Raw genomic sequence first — 12,361 nt, forward strand, 5'->3', positions numbered from 1 at the left:
TATTTAGCTGGTTGACATAAGCTTATAGATGTCAAAAGCAAACAAAAACACCCAAATAACCAGGAAATGGTTGTTCACATCCTATCTACCTGAAAGATAATGCAGACTAAAAACATGATGTCCTGTCCAAAGGGAAAATAATACTTTGACCTTGACGTCCAGAAAAATTATATAATAGTTGTTGGTTTTTCCTGTATCATTAGTTTTCCATTAGCCTTTACATTTCCACTTGCTAACAATGGGAAGGGTTCGATGGAATAGACTGCCCACACAGTGGCTCAGTTAAAATAATTCTGCTAAGCTTTTGGAATCTTTGATATTTTAATTTTGAGGTTAAGTATTGTTGAAGTCAAATGCTGCACTCCTGGTTACATGCTTTTTTGCATCTGAACAAAGTCATCATATACTAATAAATGTGACAATAATAAATAAATCAAATCAAAATAAATTTAACTCAATTTAAGGCTAAAAGATACAATTAGGTAGTGTGGTATTTTGCAAGGTGGACAGGGGAACATGGTGGGAAATCACTGTCATGTCTGATAGAAGTTATCATTGAATCCTATAGTGCAGAAGGAGTCCATTCAGCCCATTGAGTCTGTACTGATCACAATCCCACCCAGGCCCAATCCTCATAACCCCATGCATTTACCCTAGCGAGTCCCCTTGAAACAAAGGACATTTTAGCATGGCCGATCCACCTAACCTGCACACTTTTGGACTGTTGTGAAATGAGGCAAATAGGCAACAGTTGTTCTTGGAACTTTACAGAAACTGTTTGAAGTATTGGAAACATCCAATTCTAAAAACAATAGCTAAAACTCATTGCATTCTGAAAGTTTTGATATAGACAATGGCAAACTGGAAACCATCTTTTCCTGGGCCATTAGCAGCACATTGATCGTGCAAGCACAAATACTGGCAATTCTTTTTCATATCCTTGGAATAGGTGAAACAGCTCGTTAATGCTCCGAAGGCGGATGTGAGGCAAATTGGTCAGGACACATGCTTTTAGATTTGTGCATTATGCACTGCTTGTGAGTGAAGAGAGTTTAAGTTGTGGTCCAGTAGTAAGATTGCCTCTGCAATTTCTCAGCAGAAACAGCAGTAATGCTTATTAGACAAGTAGAAATCACTTCACAATGACTGTAACACTATATTCTGCACCGTCTCCTTTCCTTCTCTATGAATGGTATGCTTTGTCTGTATAGCGCTTAAGAAACAATACTTTTCACTGTACACTAATATATGTGACAATAATAAATCAAATCATTTCAGTCTGTTTTAGATTCTCAGTTTTGTGCTTTCAAGAGTGCTGTCAACAAGTCTTTGACAAATTGGAAAGCAGGACTGGTTCACACCCTCCTTGAAAGGAACATTCTGTCCTGTTTAAGATGTTTCCAAAATGGCATGGGTGAGAAAGTCAAGAATTTACTGCGTCACAAAATAATGGCCACAATCTTGTATCATCCCAATAATGGATTTTCTTTTGGGTATTTAGATATCTGGCATGCCAACCTGAAGATCCTGAGCAAAAGTACTGAGAAATCTATACCAAACAAACAAAAAACTCCAGGTAAAGACTTAAAACTCTCTCTCCATTTACACAAGTCCTGAGAGCAGAGTGACAAGACTTTTGGAGCTGAGTATTAGGGGTCTTTGAAATGAATGCAGACGTACTGCTGGACTTGAGCTCACCAAAAATCATGTAGCTTATCAATAAGGTTTTGTTAAACTTCCAATTGCTTGTTTGGCTAAGAGCACATTTATTAGATTTTTGCACAGTGGAGCTTTCGTGTTGTTAAAATGGGAAAAAGCTCATTCTCAAGTGACAAATTTACCCATCTGGGTTCGATCATGCTAATGAATTGTCAACAGTGCCCTTAAATAATGCAAATCAGCTTGGTTCAGTTATTGGAATCTAAGGCCATTCATAAAGGATTGCTTTAGATTCTGAATCTCCAATGCAAGGTTACCTTGGGATTACTTCAATACCTCTTCCCGAAAAGACAAAATCATACTTATAATCATAGTGGAAGGGATAATGGAAGTGACCAATATGGAGCTTGGCTTTGAGGAAATTATCTGTAAACTAAAGCACATAGCCTCCTCAGTGTCCCTTGCTGTGCATATCACTATATCATGGTAATGCACCATACTCCATCACATATAATCCAAAGATACCTCTTTGGGTGAGGTACTACTGGGTTGCTGTGGAGGTGACTAGCAGGACTTTTTATTTCTACACTTTACTATATTACTGCCTATCATGGGATTTCCTATATTTATCTTTTATATGATAGGCTGTCAAAGAAATCTGATTAAATCACAAAACCTAGCTGAGAATAGTGGAAAAATTGCCCCAATTCCCTCTTTCAGTACTTGTGGTGGATGAAAGCAAAAATCCAAGAATATATTGTATAATTCCACCAGGCTCAGGTTGGAATTCCTGTTAGTCAGGAATGTAAGTATGAACAGATATTATTGTCAAAGGGAATGTGCAGGATTGTTGTGTGGAGGCATGTTGAGCAACAGTATTATTTTTCTCATTCTCATCTCTCAATTTAGGCTCCTGTATTTATGAGAACGTTGTACAGCACTGTTTGACAGTGTAATATAGCACTGGGATCCACTGGAACCAGTATACCTACTGGCACCATTACTTTTGCCGTCAGCGTTTGTGTGTTAGAAGCCATCATTGTATTGCACGACTGGAGAATATAACATCAAAAAAAATCCCTCAAAATCTGATATTGGATTCCTTGATTAATGACTTACATCTGGTTTGGCATGAACTGTGTGGGTGAAAGCATTTCTCAATTGATGCTGGTACTTTACGTTATTCAACAAAGTCAGTGTAGATTAGGAGTGGAATACTAATCAGTGCCAAGATCCTTGTACAATCCTGTGAAGTGCTAATTACTATGCCAAGGGGTGGCTTAATCATCTGCACATCAGCTGAGATTTTCAACGCCTATGATTTTTTATTAAATTGTTTTTAAATTATGAGTTGCTGGCAAGGTCACAGTTATTGCTCATCCCAAATTGCCCGAAGAAGGGAGTGGTAGACCTTAGAATCGTAGAATCCATACAGTGCAGAAAGAGGCCATTTGGCCCATTGAGTCTGCACCAATCACAATCCCACCTGCCCCTATCCCTGTATCCCCACATATTTACCCTGCTAGACCCTCCCTGACATTAAGTGGCAATTTAGCATGGCCAATCAACCTTCACATCTTTGGACTGCGGAAGGAAACTGGACCACCTGAAGGAAATCCATGCAGTGCCAAAGAGAATGTGCAAACTCCACACAAACAGTGACCCAAGCTGGGAATCAAACCCAGGTCTCTGGCGCTGTGAGGCAGCAGTGCTAACCACTGTCATCATGTTACCCCACCTTCTTGATAAGGTTCAAATGGAACACTGTCAGAGGGAAGGCAAGAATCAATATTGATGTGGGACTAGATTTCCATTAAGGCCAGACTGGGTAAGGACAGTAGGTTTTGTTTCCTGAAAGACATTAGTTAACCAATGAGGTTTTTAAATGCCTACTTGACTGCCTCACCTGAATGTATATTTGATCATGCATTGAAGGTGTTCACTCTGGGTACAGACCTCTAGTTTACTTGTCTAGTAACACCGATAAAAGGACACATATTGCTGAAGCCTTTTGTCTTGCACTCATCAGAACAATTCTTGCATTTGTCCTGGTGAACAGAAGATGAAAAGCTTCTACAATGTGCAGCAATGCTCAGGTTCTGTACTACTAAACGACTATTTGTCCAGTAACATAGCCACTATACTACCATTGCTTATAGTGCTGAACCAATTTTCAACTGGAGTTGGAAGAACTGTATGAGCCATTATAAATCCTGATAATCACTGTCCCTAATCTAGTTTAGAGTCAATATAGAAAGTTACTCCATTCCTATCTATCATCTACTGATGCTGTCTTTAAAGTGGATCCTATCTGCACCAAATTCATTGTGTGACAGACATGTTTACTGAAACAACAATAAACACTGGAAGGAGGGAAAGGAAGGACCTTCTATAGTTTGTAACAATATAACTTAAAGACAAAGGAAAAAATACCTCAGATGCTGCAAGTTAGAAAAGCAAGAAAGGAAAATAATGGAAATATACAGCAGGTCTGGCAGCATCTGTGGAGAGAGAGACAGAGTTAATGTTTCAGGTCACTGACCTTTCATCAGTTAATGAAACATTACCCGTTTCTTTCTCTCCATAGATGCTGCTAGGCCTGCTGACATAGGACAAATTGGATAAGTGTGGAGTTCTTCATCAATTTTGACTCCGTCCGTAAACACATAAGTGTACTTGTCAGAAACAAACTGAGCACACCTTAGGTAGCTGCTATTCAGCCCTACAGTCAGTCAATTCAGTTACATTGGTATTACCTGTGCCCTTGAATGAACCTCCCCAAGGAGTCCAGAGTAATGTTCCTCCAAGTCTATTTTCTGTTTTTTCCAGCTAGCCTCTCTCTCCTTCATCTGTTCAGTTAGTTTAGTGAAGGCAGCCTCTTGGCTTTGTTGCAGATGGTGTATAGTTTCATCCTTATTTCGGCAAATGCGTTCCCAGTATGATTCCTTCAAGTTCCAGAATTAGGACTGGATTAGAAACATTCATATAAACATGTACTGTTCAAGTCATAAATACGACTCTGATCCATAAACTTTTACATCTCACAGTTGACTGCCCATCATATCACGTATGACTGTTAAATTCCTCAAATTGCCATATCTAAACATGTGTGAACTATGAGGAATGACTTTTCTAGATGTAAACACTTAGATTTCTTAAGGCAAATACCAAAAGCATGCTTTACTTAATTTACACTGTCAAAATTGCCAGGAGCAATGAATATAAAAATAGTTATTCCTTGACAGTATTGTAATGTTTTACTGCAGTGTATTTTCAAAACTCATGCTTATAACCTAGAATATTATAAATTGCAGTGTATAAGTCAACCCAGTGTATAAGACAAGCCATTTATCCAGCCTCAAGAATCATGCTTTTGCATATGCTCAGCATACAAGTCAACTTCCTATCCAGTTACAACATTCTATACGTGCATTAGCTACTAGCCCCTCACATTTCATTCATCATTGCCTTATAACTGGGCACAAGGGATCAAGCAGGCAATGTGGGCTATGTTGTGAAGATGCACAGGAACTTAAGACAAACCCACTCTTTGCATTTTATGCTGATGACATTTCAAAATGGTAAATATACATGCTGGTGGTTCACTTCTGTACTAAGCATACGTACACCATGACCCCTGTTTTTGGTGGCATTTTGAGACTTCAATGTTCAACTTATACTATGTATAATGCACAATAGCAGAATATTTAGGAGACAACAACTACTTCAATGCATGGAAAGTTTGGTAATCAGGATATGAAACCTTTACTACTCAGTTTAGAGTTTTATTTTCCTGTTGAAACAATTTTGTAGGGAATTGAAGGCAACATACAATCAGAGGGATAAACTGCCACGTGTTCTTCATAAAAACAAAGAACGATAATAGATTAGCAAACTAAAATAATGGCAAATTCATTCAAGTATGCCCCATGAGAGAGTGAAATTCCTCTTTTCAAGAAAATGCAGCTCTACAATCAACAAATTGTGAACAAGTCTGCAGCAGCATAATTTAGAAACGTGGGATTGAGAATTTAGCATCTCATCACTAAATTACAGAAAAACTAAAAGTTCATACAAACATGATTTAATTTAAGGCACATTTAATTTGAGACAAAGCAGAGGAAGAAAACAGCATGGAGAACATTACCTACATCTCATCAGTGACAATTAAAAATAGAAGGAATTAGCACAACTCAAGCAGTCAGGCTCCAAGACCAGTCTATGGTCTGGTTTAATGAATGCACAACACAATAGTTATATATTCAAATACATAAATGTTTTAATTAGATTACAATTGTTACTGGGCAGCCAGCTTATAATATAACACTGGTCACTTCAGTGAAAAGCATGTCATTGGACCCTTTTCCATTGAGGGCTTCCACTATCCCATCCTGCATATTGTTGTGTTGGGTTAATAGTCAACAACGAACACAAAATGGATGGCAGTGAAATGAGGAATTGAAAAAAGAATCCTCTTCGTATTTAAATAGTGAAAAATTTCTACATCAGATCAGATGTGTTGGTGGTGGTCCAGTTGGTAACACTGACTGACACACCACTACAATACTGAGGGAATGCTGGACTGGTGGGAAGACCACATCTTCACAAAGTTTTTTTTCAAAGAAGAGCAGGAATCCCTGGTATCTTGGTCAATATGTGTCCCTTATCAACACCATAAAAACAGATTACCTTCTTCAACATGGAGGAGGACCAGTGAAAATACACTGACATTACTGAGGTGGGGGAGTTTACCTGCAGTATACCTGCAGGACTGGATGATGAGTGATCTTGTGTCTTATGTCAGATTAAAACCTTTGTTCCTGCACATGGAGATTAAATAGCCAATTGGAATCATTCCACATTATGTCAAGAAGCGGATGAAGGTACTGGATACAGCAAAGGCTATGGGTCCTGACAATATTTCAGCAATAGCACTGGCATCTACCCAGCAATGTGGAAAATTGCCTGGCATAATCTGAAGCACGAAAAGCAAGACAAACCCAACTTGGCCCCATCAGTCTATACTTGATCATCAGTAAAGTAATGGAAGGGGTTGCTTAGCAATGACCTGTCAACTGATGCTCAATTTGGGTTTTGCCAGGACCATTCAGCTCTTGACCTCATTGCAGCCTTGGTTCAAACAAGGACAAGAGAGCTGAATGCTAGAGGTGAGGGAAGAGTGACAGCCCTTGACGTCAAGGTCACATTTGACTCATTAGGACAAAGAACCCTAGCAAAACTGAAGTTAGTGGGAATCTGTGGGAAACCTCTCCACTGGTTGGAATCATAGCCAGCACAAAGGATGATGGTTGCGGTTGTTGAAGGTCGATCATCTCAGTTCCAGGACGTCACTACACGAGTTCCTCAGGGTAGAATCCTAGGCCCAACATCTTCAACTGCTTCATCAATCACTCCTTCCATTATAATGTAAGAAGTGATGACTGCACAATGTTCAACACTATTTGTGATTCCTCAGATACTGAAGCAGTCCATGTCCAGATACGTACAGCAAGACCTGGACAATATCCAGGCTTCGGCTGACAAGTGGCAAGTAACATTTATTCCACACAAGTATTAGGTAGTAAACATCTCCAACAAGAAAGAATCTAACCAATGCCCCTTGACATTCAATGGTGTTGCCATCACTGAATACCCCACTGACAATACCCTGGGGTGTGGCAATGCCGGCATTGGACTGGGGTGGGCACAGTAGGAAGTCTCACAATTTCAGATTTAAGCCAACAGGTTTGTTTGGAATCATGAGCTTTCGGAGCGCTGCTCCTTCCTCACGTGAGTCATGAGAGAAAGGAGCAACGCTCCGAAAGTTTGTGATTCCAAATAAACTGGTTAGACTTTAATCTGGTGTTGTGAGACTTTTTACAACATTCTGGGAGTTATGGTATTATGGTTACTATTGACTAGAAGCTAAACTAGCTGTCTAAATAATGTGGCTACAAAAAAATGGTCAGATGCTAGGAAACCTGCGGAGAGTAACTTACCTCCTGAATCACATCCACTATCTACATGGCACAAGCCAGGTATGCGACAGAATACCATTCAATTGGCACCACATCCACAAACATTCACTTCTTCAACCACTAACAACACATGGTGGCAGCGATGTGCATGATCCACAAGATGCAGTGCAGCAAGGCACCTTAGAAAGTATTTTTCAAACCCACAACCTCCACCTTCTGCATTCTAGAAGGACAAGGGCAGCAAGCACATGGCAACATTACCACATGCAGTCCCTTCCAAACCATCCTGACTTGGAGTATATCACTGTTCCTCTACTGTCACTGGCACTATAAGTATACCTGCACCACAGACTGTAACGTTTCAAGAAGGTAGTTCCCAACCATCTTCTGAAGGGCAATTAGGGATGCATAATAAATGCTGGCTCAGCCAGCGATTCCCACATTCCATGAATAAATTTTTAAAAATTAAAGACTGGCTCCTATATAAAGGAAGTTTGGAATGATTATCACATTTGTTGCTGTACGCAGTTGGTTACTGAGTTACCTACATTACAAGATGACGGCTGTAAAGTGCTTTGAGATATTCAATATTCACGATAGGCATCATGAAAATGCAAGGCATTCCTTTTGTCCCCCGCCATTGGTCCCACTGATTACACAAGGTTCCTGAGAGTGGTTAAATGCCAACTATTATGGTTTAGGCTAAAACGCCAAAGTGTTTTATAAAAGCTACCTGAATCATAAGTTTTGCATCTTGAATTTGGTTAGGATAAGCATGATAGGTTTCACTTCAGGTATAATTCAAGTGACCCACTAGGGAGCTTTTATCAAACAAAGTTTATTTAAGAATATAGTTAACATGTATAGTAGGAAAATCAGCAAGAACTTTTATCAATCACAAACAATCATGATAATGTATAACTCATAACAAAGATATCTATAATGTTCCAATCAAACCAATCCCATAAATAGACAAGACTCTTTCCACAGGTTTAACACAGCACAGATGAATTCTGACGTGACACCAGGATCGAGGCTGTAGGTTGAATTCTGCAGTCAAATGCTCTTGAGACTCAGAACAGTTTGAAGACAAGAAAACTTCCCAAAACACTAGAGACACTCTGCTCCTGCCCCCCAAAACAGCAGATGTTTTCCTTCAGGAAGCCAAAGCAGCCAAAGATCATCAGCAGAATTTCCAAATAAACCAGGGAGAGGGGGAAAACACTGCTCTTTAGTTGGCTGTCCCTTCTAAAACCGAAACTCAAAACCTGCAGCTCCAAACTGAAAACAGGAAAAAAAAACCTGCCCAAAAACACATGACTGTCCTCATAACAACAGGATAGTAAAACTAGTCCCAGAGCAAGGATCCACCCACCCCAGACATTTTCTCTTCCGCCTTCTTCTGTCAGGAAAAAGATCCAAAAGTCTGAGGTCACGTACCAACTGACTCAAGAACAGCTTCTTCCCTGCTGCTGTCAGATTTTTGACTGGACCTACCTTGTATTAAGTTGATCTTTCTCTACACCCTAGCTATAACTGTAACACTGCATTCTGCACTCTAGTTTCCTTCTCTATGAAAGGTATGCTTTGTCTATATAACGCACAAGAAACAATATTTTTCATTGTATATTGATACATATGACAATAATAAATCAAATCAAAAACAACCCCATTTAAGTCACTCATCACAGTCAGCCCTGAAACAATTACAAGATTGAAGCTGTGAGCTGCAGAAATCATTTTTTTAAACTTTTTTTTTAAAAAGTACACTGACGTCATACAACCTTACCACTCAAAATTAAAGTTATACATTACAAGTATTTGGAGCTTTGTGAAGGCAGCTGATGCCATTAATTATCTTGATTCATTTTGGATCATGGCCTTTTCAATATATTTTGTAACAAGTATTTAAGGCAGCCTACAAGGTAGAAATCAGCCCAGCAACATTAATAGCCAATATTTCTAGCAGCATGCAAGCCTCCAAAAGTGATTCCAAAGGCATGAAAGCATCTAAAGTTGATCAGGTGTGAATTGCTCTAGTAGTAGAAACAGATTACTTGGATGACTGCTATAGAAATGTTAAGCTCCCCAAGATGGAACAGTTTCCCTAAATGATTGGGTAATTCAGGCCTACAGAAATGCTAAATTCCACAAGAGGAAAGAATTCAAGGTATGTTGACAGCTGACTTTAGTTTGACATAACAAAAAGGGGAAGTAGTCCAATTCTGGCCTTGGGTGAGCGTCTGTGTGGAGTTTGCACATTCTCCACGTCTGTGAGAGTTTCATCTGGGTGCTCCGGTTTCCTCCCATATTCCAAAGATGTGCGGGTTAGGTGGATTGGCCTTGCTAAATTGCACCTTAGTGTATGGAAATATGTTGGTTAGGGGATTAGCAGGGTAAATACATGGGGCTACAGGGATAGGATCAGGGCAAGATCCTCCGTCGGAGAGTTGGTACAGACTTGATGGGCCAAATGGTCTCCTCCTGCATTGTCGGGATTCAATGAAAACGAACCCGTAATTGAGATTTCACCTATTCCCTACTGAAATGTGCTTGCGCAACAAACACTGGCAAAAGATAGAAACTTCCCAGTTTGTGTACCACACAGTGCAATACAGCAATCCAGTCAAACATCACAAAATCCACTTCCACAATCAACTTTTAAAGAAACTATACACCAAGTATTGAAAACAAATGACTGACAGTAAATTTGATATTCAATCTTGCAGTTCTGCTGACATCCATAAACCAGTGGAAGTCAGCTGGATTCTCATTCATTATCTCAGATTCCTTAATAATCAGAACAAAAAGATCCTGGCAGACTGTCAGGATTAAAATCTTGAAGTACACATTGTATTTCTATAGAATACAGGATATAAATTGGACCATGTATATGCCTGTTCAGCCAAGCGGTATACACAATAAATTACATTTGTGATAAGAGAGATTTGTTTAAAAAAATTCTCTCATGAAATTTACACCAACACCAATGTTTGTGTGCCATCATTTATATCCAGAAATTTAGTCATTTAGAGACTAGTTTCAATTCGCTTAAGACTGCCACATCATTATTAAAGGGCAGAAAGGCAACACGGCAAAGTAATCAGCACATCATACCACTTCTAGGATGTGGTTATTAAATTTAAAAACTTAAAAAAAAACTGAATTTTTCTTTTCTGTGAACACACCATAAATACACTGCCAATAACTACTTTGAAAAAGATACAAGGAAAATCTCACTAAATAACTAGTAAAGAGTTAAGTCTTTTGATTTGATAGCTTGCTGCATGTATTAATTTCAAAAGCAAATATCAACATGAAGGAAACCTTGCAAACACAACAGTGAAAGTACAACAATACTCGCGGGACTAGTTGTCAGTTGTAAAGTTTAAATTAGAAATCAATTTGCTTAGAAGCAGATAGCTTTACCCAATCACAGCACTTAAATTAAAGCCAGACTGAAGATCATGCAAGTAAACCCATCTTAGATTTGTTGCATACTTTTTGCTTTCTTTTTCTTGGCATTTCGTTCTATCTGCTAGTAAGCTTAACCGTCACTGCGCATTACAATCACTCATCTGAATTATTATATCTTCTAGTATTAACTCCTTAACATTTCATGAATTTCTATCAAAATCAGGGGAAATAACTTTGTTGGTAGTTAACTACATTCATTGATTAATTAAAAATACAGTAATAATAATGAACTTGAAATATCAATTCCACTTTCCTGTATATGTTGCAATACACTGAGCAAATTAGATATGACAGTAAAGAGCATACTTCAAAAGTATTATCTATCGGTCTGAGCCTGATCCAGAAATTTAGATTGCTGTGTTATGTTAAAAAGGCAATATAAAAACACATATTCTATTCTAGGAATTAATAAATTTGAATCACAATTAATAAATTCAGCCAGTTAGGTGAAAGACATTTACATGTAGTTTGAATAAATTAAATGGAAAAATGTAATTAGCCAATTTGAACAGCATGAATGTAATTAGCTTGAAATAGAAAATGTTCACCAAGGTACAACACCACAGCACAAAGGAAGTAAAACATTCAAAGTGAGATAACATTATATATACAAGTGCCTGACCAAGCTAAAAGGATTCATAGAATCCTACAGTGCAGAATGAGGCCATTCGGCCCATTGAGTCTGCACCAACTACAATCCCAACCAGGCCCTATCCCCACAACCCCATGCATTTCCCCTGGCTAATCCCCCTCACACTAAGGGAAATTTAGCATGGCCAACGCACCCAACCCACACATCTTTGGACTGTGAGAGAAAACCCACACAGACATGGGGAGAATGTGCAAACTCCAACCAGAGACAGCGACCCAAGCCAGGAATCGAACCCAGGTCCCTGGCGCTGTGAGGCAGCAGTGCTCAACACTGCCACCGTGCCACCTCGATTAACATGGAGAACAAAAAAATTTTGTGGATACACTTAAGCACAAAGTGTAACCAAGGGATGATAAATATACAGTTCAGAATTGATTTTTAATTTTGTGGGAGTAGGAACATTTTGAAGGGAGCAGATATTTCAGACAAACTGGTCACTAATAGTTGTGAATGCACCAAGTGTGGTTAATAAGATTAATAAATGATAGGCACAGGTTGGCAAATGGAAAGGTGATATTATTGCTACAAGAGAGAGCTGTTTCAATGAAGGGAAGGACTGGGCATTAAATCTTCCAACTGATGTGGTGCACATGGA

General features: G+C 38.9%; 1 protein-coding gene across 3 annotated transcripts in view; it reads right to left on the minus strand.

Moving 5' to 3' along the window:
* The window catches only part of ccdc171 (coiled-coil domain containing 171), a 218,560-nt gene that overhangs the window by 108,622 nt on the left and 97,577 nt on the right, over nucleotides 1-12,361 (minus strand). For all 3 annotated transcript variants that reach the window (XM_080188307.1, XM_080188306.1, XM_080188308.1), the window contains exon 15: nucleotides 4,416-4,604. In XM_080188307.1, the coding sequence (XP_080044433.1) occupies nucleotides 4,416-4,604 (189 nt within the window). The remainder of the gene's footprint in view (nucleotides 1-4,415; nucleotides 4,605-12,361) is intronic.

The sequence above is a fragment of the Carcharhinus amblyrhynchos genome, chromosome 5 (genome assembly GCF_965287045.1).
Source record: "Carcharhinus amblyrhynchos chromosome 5, sCarAmb.v2.hapA, whole genome shotgun sequence".
Classification (NCBI taxonomy): Eukaryota; Metazoa; Chordata; class Chondrichthyes; order Carcharhiniformes; family Carcharhinidae; genus Carcharhinus; species Carcharhinus amblyrhynchos.